General features: G+C 53.6%; 1 protein-coding gene across 1 annotated transcript in view; it reads right to left on the bottom strand.

Moving 5' to 3' along the window:
- Positions 1-421: 421 nt before the first annotated feature.
- MVB12B (multivesicular body subunit 12B) overlaps positions 422-9,294 on the bottom strand; it is a 174,148-nt gene continuing 165,275 nt past the window's right edge. Inside the window, exons 9-11 of the mRNA XM_034663731.1 lie at positions 3,779-3,834; positions 1,307-1,366; positions 422-832 (exon numbers count right to left, since the gene is read on the bottom strand). Of these exons, the coding sequence (XP_034519622.1) occupies positions 716-832; positions 1,307-1,366; positions 3,779-3,834 (233 nt within the window). The 3' untranslated portion in view covers positions 422-715. The remainder of the gene's footprint in view (positions 833-1,306; positions 1,367-3,778; positions 3,835-9,294) is intronic.

Raw genomic sequence — 9,294 nt, 5'->3', positions numbered from 1 at the left:
GTGTTTATGAATATTCACGTGGTGTTCCTGAAAACCCTAGGAGATACGGTCTCCTGTTACCCTGGCTTTAAATAGAGAGGGGATGACTTGCCCCCAGTCAGCGTGAGGCTGGGTTGGACGTCTGTCTGTACGACCTTGTCCATCCTAAAGGGGTCACAGGCCGAGCCCCTGCACTACCCCTGCAGCCAGAATAAGCCACCCTCCCACGCCTTCTGCACACACCCGCCAGGGCCACCCTACGCAGGACCCCACACGAAGGCAGTTTGTAGAAACATCCATGGCTGCCTTGCTTTTGAGAAGGGCCGACACGGGGCTCCATGTACACAGGGATCTCTACTGTAGTCGCGTTCTTCCCCCAAGTTTACTGCTCCCCCCACATCCCCCCCCAAACCTATAGATGACAATCAGGTTGGTTTTTAGGATTTACTGAAAATCGAAGACAAAGGGGGACTTTTTGGTCTTGTTTTTGCCATGACAGGTTTAGAAATTTGTTGTACTACATTGATTCAATTCTCCTTGATTTCAGCCATCTTTCAATAACGCAACCTGCTTCTGCTAGCTGGGTATACGGGAGAAAACCCAGAGGAACTGAGAATATTGAAATGGTTCTACCATTTCCATCTTTGAGACAAATGTGCCTCTCAGAGGAGAGCCGGTTGCAAGCATGTGACTGCTTAACCGCCGTCTACACATGAAAGACGACACGCACACACTCTCATGCTGTCTTATGAAAACAGGGAAGACACGGGCGGGTCTGACCTCCGGTTCCGTCCCGATATCTCAGCTCTTGTTCCTCTGAGTTGTCACAAGTCCTCTGGTCTTGGATTTCTTTCTGTTTTGTTAGGCAAACGTCCAAACTATGTGGAACCAGGCTGCCGAGTGGGGTCTGGCTTATCAAGCACAACGGAACGGACCCTGATCCTTGCTCTAAATCGTGAAGAGGCTCCTCGGACATGTCCCCAAACCCCTGCTGGTGGCAAATAATAGAGCCCCAGGAGGAGAGAAAGGAGACTCCGTGCCCATTCCCCAATCCCCACCTCTTAAAAACAGGGGGCATTTTAAAACCTCCTAGCTTTCAGAGAACACAGGTGTTGGTCATAACTGACTTGAAGCAATAAACACATTAAAAGTGAGTTTCTTTTTCTAAGGAATAAATCTGAGTGACATGGAAGTGTTTTCCTCAGAGGGGCACCCCACACCTACATCCTCCCCCTTCCTGGGACGGACCCCTATTGGGGCCCGGAGACCCCATGGGGAGCAAGCAGGCCCAGGCCCCACCTGCCCCCAGTCTGGAGAGCTTGCTTACCTCCTTTTCAATTTCTGCCAGAGATTTGATGGTGATTCCCAGGAGATCAAAGGGCTGCATCTGCAAATACAGATCAAGTCATCCTTTTAAAGGGCTGCAAAATGCTGTTTCACATTTGCTTTTATGCATAACAATTGTGACACCTCAAACCACCCTATGTGAGCTAGCATTTTCTCTATCCTCTTTCAACATAAACCCACCACCGACTCTGTAAGTGATTACGAGCAACGTGAGCAAACATTCCAGAAAACCTGGGCGATAGCAGGGCTTGACCCTTCTGGTGGGGACCCCTGCTTAGTCATCTGTCCAGCCCTCCTGAGCGACAGTGACAGTCACTGATGACTTTTGTCTCTCCTTTCTCCCTGCTCAGACCAAAAACTGGTTTGCTCCTTCTGCAGCCGGGGGGGGCGGGTGGAGGAGCACGAGGCTTGGCCCAGTCGCCCTGAACGCGGCATCTGTGTGATGGGATGGGTCTAAGGAACTGCAGGAGGGAATTCTGGGTCTTTGAAGATGCAAGGTGAATGAAAAAACTGCCCATCAATGATCATTTGAGAACTCGATGGTGGTGAAAAATGGTATCACTGCATTTTAATGGGGGTTTCTATGATTTAATGACAATGGGAGCCTTCTCTGAAAATGCTGGCTTTCCCCCAGCCAGCAGAAGTCAGGTACATGAGGCAGCAAGTCAGCTGGAGGCACAGAGAAGCCGGGGCTGGATGCACGGTGAGAGGTAAGGGGGCAGTGGGCACCCTGTTCCCGAGGCCCCTGCTCTGTCAGCATTCTGTATTTCCGAGAGGGGCCAGCAACTGGCAGCTGGAGACTAACAGGTGAAACCCGGGTCCCAGACAAACCCCAGGCCCTCATCGTTCTGCACCACAGCCCAGAGGTCGGGGCAGAGCTAGAGCCCATGGGGATCTCCTGCCAGGTGCGGTAGAAAGGCCAGCTCCTGAGTCCACGGACCTGGATTCAAAATAGGGCAGCCGTGGGTTAAATCACCTCATCATTTCCTCTCCCACTCAGAGCGGCGTGGCTGGGTTCTCCTGGTGGGGCTGCTGGGAGGGTCGGACGAGAGAAGCGCTTGGAGGTGCACAGCACTGGGCTTGGCCCGAGCTGCCCGCCTTGAGCACTTGCTGAGTCGGCAGCGCTGGGCAGCGGCACATTTGTGAGGGCGATCTTGGGACAGGGCCACTGAATGAGGCACTCAGCTCCCGGGGCTGCTCTGCCAGTAGCCACAAAACAGTTTGGCTCTCTCCTGCTGCCAGTCCGAGTGGTGAGAATGGGGCTGCTTGCCCGCGATCCAGCAGAGGTCCAGCTGTTGCATCATTAGGCTCTAACTGCCCCACTAAACTTTCCCGACTGGAGCTGGTGCGCAGGACAGAACAGCCTCTCCGAGGGAGCGGGGCGGGAGAGGCGCCAGCGTCGCCATGGCAACGTGGCCAAGTGGCGTCGGCTGGAGTTACTCATGCTCCGCATGTCACGTCAGGAGCATTTTTCAAGATTAAGCTGCTTATCAGAAGGGTTCAGAGGAGGCCTATTATATTTCATGAAAATGGAAACTACAGAGCAGGTCATATCGCAAGCCGGGTGGTTTAAGCTGGATCCAAGAAACACACTGAAGGATTCTTTAGCCGGTGCCCAAACTGGGGCCCTCACGGTTATTAGCAACTCAAAACAAACTTCTGCAAAAAGGATAAAAACACCCAGAAACGAGTCTGTGGAGCCGGCATGGACCAGGCCTGAATAGCTGGGAGGCGGGGCAGGCGCCATCAGAGAGAGGGTCCCCGGAGTGCCAGGTGGGGTCGGCGGCATCAGCCCACAGCCCGCAAGCCTAGGTATGGTGGGCACTGCTCATGCTCTAGGTGCTGGCCTTCACCAGCTCACGCAGCCCCTTTGTCATCAGAGAGCTCAGGGGCCCCAGCCGCCTGGTGCGTGTCGTGGGGCCCCTGTGGGCCCGCAGTGAGTGGGCGACCACAGCTGCGGGCACACACTAACCGCCAGCCCTGCCATTCGGAGGCCTCCCTCCAATTCGGAGCCAAGACTGGTTATCACAGAACCCAGCAATTACAATGAAAAAACGAGGCAGCCTTCTTTCTGTGAGATGTTGTCATGGTTAAATAAAAAAGAACAAAAATTAGTAAGTTTAACTTGGAAACCAAGAACATTCATGACTTAGTGAAGTTCAGCCCAATTTACTATCACATTTGAAACAAAAAGGCTCTGTTATGGCTGAATCGGAGTCTCTCTGCTAGTCCGTCTTGCTCCCTCCCTGTGCCTCATCCCTGCTCTTCTGTCACTCCTCGAGCACCCTACTGTGTGCAGCGTTAGCTGGAGGGACCCAGACAGGAAGCCCTGACATCGGGACAACATGAGGGCAGGGGTGTGAGGGTCGCCGGGAGGGGCCTGCGTGCTGAGCAGAGGGAGCGCACAGGCTGGGGGTGGCAGCACGGAAGGGCCAACATGCATAATACTTACACTTTCTGGAACACAAGAAAACTTCTCTGAAATCATAAAAGGCACACCATCCATTGCTGGAAAAGAACAGAAAAAGAGAAAATGGCATTGAGGACACCAGTGGTGTTCAGTGACTTGAGATGCTGACTGTACAAACCGACATGGGCACAGATGAGTGGGGCCCTGGGGTGGCGTGGGCAGAGGCACCCCCCTGCACCCAGGACACACACCTGGTTGGGGGGCAATGCTGTGCACGTCCCCGGAGCCCCATACAGAAGTACAGACACAGCTGTGGGGGCAGAGAAGGGTCCAGAGCCCACCCTGGGAGCCTGGCCTCCGACCTCTAAGTGGTGGGAGCTCCGGAGGGGTTGGTGGCAGGACAGAGGTGCACGCAGACGGGGAGGGACAAAGTGGTGCTCTGTGAGGTGGGCAGGGAGCGTGTTGGGGACTCATTTTCTCCGCTGAGAGTGATGCCATACCCCAGGCTGCCAGGCCCACAGGAAAAGGTCTAGGTTGGAGAGAGTGACTTTAGAGTCAGAAAGACTGGGTTTGAATCCTAGCTGTGGGTTTCGGTGAGTTTAAGTTATGTTTAAAAGGAGGAAGGCAGGGGGTGCCTGGGTGGCTCAGTTGGTATCAGGGGTCCTGGCATCGAGCCCCCTGTCGGGCTCCCTGCTTGTCCTCTCCACTTCTGCTCTCTCTCTTATTATCTCTGTCGCTGTCTCTCTCTCCCCCTTAAATAAATAAAAATCTTTTTGTTTTTTTTTTTTTAAAGGAGGATGGCAGGGCCTGTGAGCTGGGGTGCATGTGAGCCAGGGTGCGTATGAGCCGGGGTGCGTGTGAGCCGGGGCGCGCGTGAGCCGGGGCGTGCGTGAGCCGGGGCGTGCGTGAGCCGGGGCGAGCCGGGGTGCGCGTGCCGGGGCGCGTGTGAGCCGGGGCGCGTGTGAGCCGGGGCGCGTGTGAGCTGGAGGTGCGTGCAGCGTCGGGCACAGAGCAGGTGGGTGGGCCACTGCACAGCCGGCATGGTTGACTCTGTCTCCTAGTCCCGGGCTTCGAGGCTGACTCGAGGCACCAGGCTGCTGGTTTTAATGGGACACGAGAGAAAGATGGAAATGGGTCCCTAGCAAACGAAAACACCGGGGTCAGTGGTGCTGTTCCTTTCCCACAGTCCGGAGGTCTTCCGGCCCATTCCGCTTTGGGAGGACACGGGGAAGGCGTGGTGAGTGGGTTCCTTGGGAAGTGATGGTCTCTGCTTCCCCCACCATCTAAGATGGGGGCTTCTCTGGTATCTGAGGGGCAGACAATTTCTTTCAGTCCTAAGAAAGAAGACTCGCAGAAGCAGAAAGAAGAAAGGCAGGAGAAAAATAAGAGAAAGAGAAGAGGTGTGGGACAAATCCTCTCTGATCAGCAAGCTGAGCCACATGGCTCATCTTAAGCTCTGTTCATAATGGATTTCAGGGAAGGAAAAACGAAGCCTCGTCTGGTAAGTCTGAAGAAAAGGGAAGAGCACAGCCGGCCCCGGCTGCCCCCTGGAAGCCTCCTCTCTTTGGAAGGCTGCTGCCCGGGCTCAGACGGAGGCATCCACAGTCGGGGGCCTTCCCCCACCTTGGGCCCCTGCAAGCTGCTGGGACTGCCTGGGGGAGCACTGGCTAAGGGCCAGGAACAGTGTGACACTTCTCCAGAAAGGAAGCCCACGTAACGTACAGCATGTCACACGTGCAGACATACAAGTGACATCAGGGCACACGTGCTGGGAAAACCCATCCCTGAACAGATGACCCTTGAAAGGCCACACGCCTTCTAGAGAGCGACAGGACAGGGTCCCACCCAAGATCCAAGAAGAGGCCCCCCTTCCTGGCAATCACCAATCTGCCCAACTCCAGCGGTGGGCTAAGGCCTACCCCACGAGGCACTCTGACCCCTGACCCCTGCCCCTTCCCGGTGCCATGGGGACGCATTGGCAGGTACCACTCAGCACCTGCCGTCATTTCACAGATCGGGGCCTGCCGAGGGCACCCAGGTAGCAAGCAGGGACTCCAAATCCTCTGGCCCTTCCACTGGGTATAAACAGAATTTCTGAGGACAAATCTGCCTCCTCCAGACCAGGATATTTTAAGGTTTTGATGACCATTATCACATCCTCCTGAAGTCTCCAGATGTCCCTTCCACCAGCTCCTTCTGATCAGACCTAGCGGCCAGGAAGTGTGTGTGTGCGTGAATCGTCCAGTCATACCCGCCACCGCCTTCTCCCCAAACCCGCTCCTTGCTGCGCCCTCCCACTCATCAGTCACGCGCCACCCTGCTCCTGGCCATCCCACGTCCAGGGCTGGAAGCCACAGCCTACTCCGCTTCTCCTTTAAATCCCACAAGCCTGCGGCTGTCACCTGCCAGGGCCACGGCACTCAGCTCTCCGTACAGACATCTGCACACACGCTCCTTGTTCCTGCTTCTTTCTGTCCGCTAGACCGACGGCAGCGCCCACAGCAGAGCTCCCTTCACATGCCCCACGTACTGCCCTCAGGAAGTGCTCTGACCAAAGGCCTGGTGAGTAGTTTTCGGCAAGCGTGTCTTCAGCACGTCCCACCCTGATCGTTCACTACTTGGTTTTGTTTTAAAGACCTTATTAGCACCTGGGGGTTTCCAGTAAGATAGGTCAAGAACTCCCCCTCGCTGCTGACAGAGCTTCCGTCTGAATGTCAGTGTGTGTTTAGAGAACTCGTATCCTGATGGGGAAGTAGGGTGACCTTCCACAGCCGGATCACCCCCAGAAATGAGAGGCCCGGGGAGCACGGAGAGCAGGAGTGAGGCAGAGAGGTGGCTCCCGTCCAGTCCAAGGCTGGCAGCCACACCAGTGCCCCACACAGCAGGATTACCAAGGAGGGGGTCCTCAATGGCCCGTAAGGCCCTTTCCCCTCACACCCCTTATGTCGACACCTGGCTGTTCTTCTGAGGTCTGTTCTGAGTGCCTCTCCTGCAGCGAGCCTTCCCAGAGGCGTCCCCTCACCTCCTCCCTGGGTCCCCGGCCACAGCCACATCTCCTCTCAGGCAGTGGGCTTCCTGGCACTTCACGTGTTAGTCGCCGCTGCATTCCCGTGTCCCTGGCCCTGGGCTGGGCCCAGAGGGGCTCAGGGGAGCAGGGGCCGGAGAGCAGCTGCTCCCACAGAACAGTCCTGTGTATGGGGGCTCGGCCTGGGGCATGTATGGAACCCCCTGAGGGTTTGGTGAGCTGCTGACAAAAGCCATGGGTTTCTGGAAGAAGTCTGGGAATCATCTCTAGGAACTGGGGAGATTTAAGCAGGGAGGAGGGGAATTTTGGTTCTTAAAATTTTTTTAGCACATTAGTAAAAATTTAGTAAATTTTGTTCAGCTAAAATTCACCTAATATAAAATCAACCATTTTAGAGTGAACACTTTTGCCAGCACCTGGTCGGTTCACAGTGTTGAGCAACGACCACTGTTCCCTAGTTTCACAGCATGTCCCCCACTCCAGGGCAACACCCTGTACTCCTACCACTCAGTACTCTCCCTCTATCTTCCAAGAGTGTGTGTTTCTCTCTCCTTCCAACTGACAGTCATGTCTTTGAAAAAGAAAGATCTAGAAAGAGAAGACTGGCTTTCTGGACCGTGGTGGCCAGGCCTCCTGGAATGTTGCGTTTCTGCCTTGTGGGTTATGATGGGGGAAGGGAAGGGCAGGTTTGCCCAGATTGACCCTTGGGACCTAGAGGGCTACAAATAAAAATTGAGGAGAAAAAGATCCAGAAAAGGGACTTGTAAAACTTGGATACTAACAATAGCGTTTTTATGTGTGTGCGTGTGTGTATATATATATATATATATATATATATATATAGTATAAAAATACACCTTTACAGGGGCGCCTGGGTGGCACAGCGGTTAAGCATCTGCCTTCAGCTCAGGGCGTGATCCCGGTGTTATGGGATCGAGCCCCACATCAGGCTCCTCCACTATGAGCCTGCTTCTTCCTCTCCCACTCCCCCTCCTTGTGTTCCCTCTCTCGCTGGCTGTCTCTATCTCTGTCAAATAAATAAATAAAATCTTTAAAAAAAATACACCTTTACAGAACAGGTAATTAATACATATTTTTACAAATATGTGTGTGTGCGTGTGTACATATGTGTGTACACGCACACACACAGCATTTCCAAAAAGCCCCGTCTTAGCTTCTAAGACAGACTAGGGGAAGCGAGTAGAGACCGTGCACAGCCACACCCCATAGAGTTTCTGAGCTGCCGGAAGGGGGTTTCATTCAGAAGTGCCTCCTGTTCGCATACAGCCCCTTACCCCAACACCTCATTCCCCAGGTGAAATCCTCACTCCCAGACCTGGAGAACGGCGGGGATTTGTTGGGGCCAAGGGGCAACCCGCCAACTGAACGACGAAGGTATTTGGTGAAGGCGCTCCCTCTGGTCCCCGGGGTAGACTCAAAGGTAATTTCCTCACAGAGCAACTTCTCGAGGAGGCTGACGGCAGAATACCAGAAGTGACATCCTTACGGACCACACCAAAGACAACCCTTCTGGGGAGAAGAAAGGGAGGAGGCACCCCCGAGACAGTATGAGAAAGGCAGCAACGGCCTTCAGGGTGGCCTTCGGGGCTATGCTGGCCTGGCTCGGCCCCACGGCCAGTGCCCTCCTAACAGGCTCGGTGGCAGAGGAGATGGTGGGGAGGACCAATCAGACCCAGTCTGACCCGCAAAGGGAGCTGCCTGGTGATGGGAGAGAGATGGGAACCTTGGGATAAATTTCCACTTTATCTTAAAGTTCATGATAGAAAGATGAGCATAGTCAGATCCTTCTCCTATTCTCCTAGAAAACAGACCTCAACAGTCTTAGAAGAAAAGAAAGCGAGTGGATAGGGTCCTATGGGCTGAAAGCTCCCGATGGAGCTGGTGAGAGGAACGGGATGCTCTCACCCGTGCAAGGAGCCCCTGGAAAGGGGAGCCAGTACAAGTTTGCTGAACAGATAGTCTGCTGGCCAAAATTCATTTATTTAAAAAATCTAGTATATCAAAGATTATGGTATGCTGAAAGAATGTGGATTTTAGCAAAACACGTGATAAAATTTCTTATGTTACCCATGTGGGCAAGAGAGAGAAATATGGCTGAACAATGTTAAGTGAAGGAGAATCCATAACTGGTCGGACGAGGTGCTCAAGAAGCTGATTAATAGATTGAGGTTGACCTCAACTGACCTCTCTGGAAGGTACCCAGGGCATTATCGATCAGTTCAATGAAGACATACATAGTAGGCCTATCTCGGATGTGGCTGATGGGGAGTCTGGGAGGACAGTCTCTAAGCTGGCTAACTGCGAGAAGTCCAATGAAGATCCCCCCAAACTGGGATCATGGTCTAAATTTAAGGATGGGATTTATTACAGGTCAGTGCTAGTAAGTCCTGTACTTTAGGTCTTAAAAACCAAAGGTATTAGATGGAATGAAAGACGTGGAATAACAGCAGAAGTTATGAAAAAAGACTTGTTTGTAGTTGCGTGAGGCAGGAATGCGATCTGACTATCTAAA

The sequence above is a fragment of the Ailuropoda melanoleuca genome, chromosome 7 (assembly GCF_002007445.2).
Source record: "Ailuropoda melanoleuca isolate Jingjing chromosome 7, ASM200744v2, whole genome shotgun sequence".
NCBI classification, from domain to species: Eukaryota; Metazoa; Chordata; class Mammalia; order Carnivora; family Ursidae; genus Ailuropoda; species Ailuropoda melanoleuca.
Note: the sequence above shows the minus strand (reverse complement) of the source record. Positions and strands in the feature narration are given on the sequence as shown.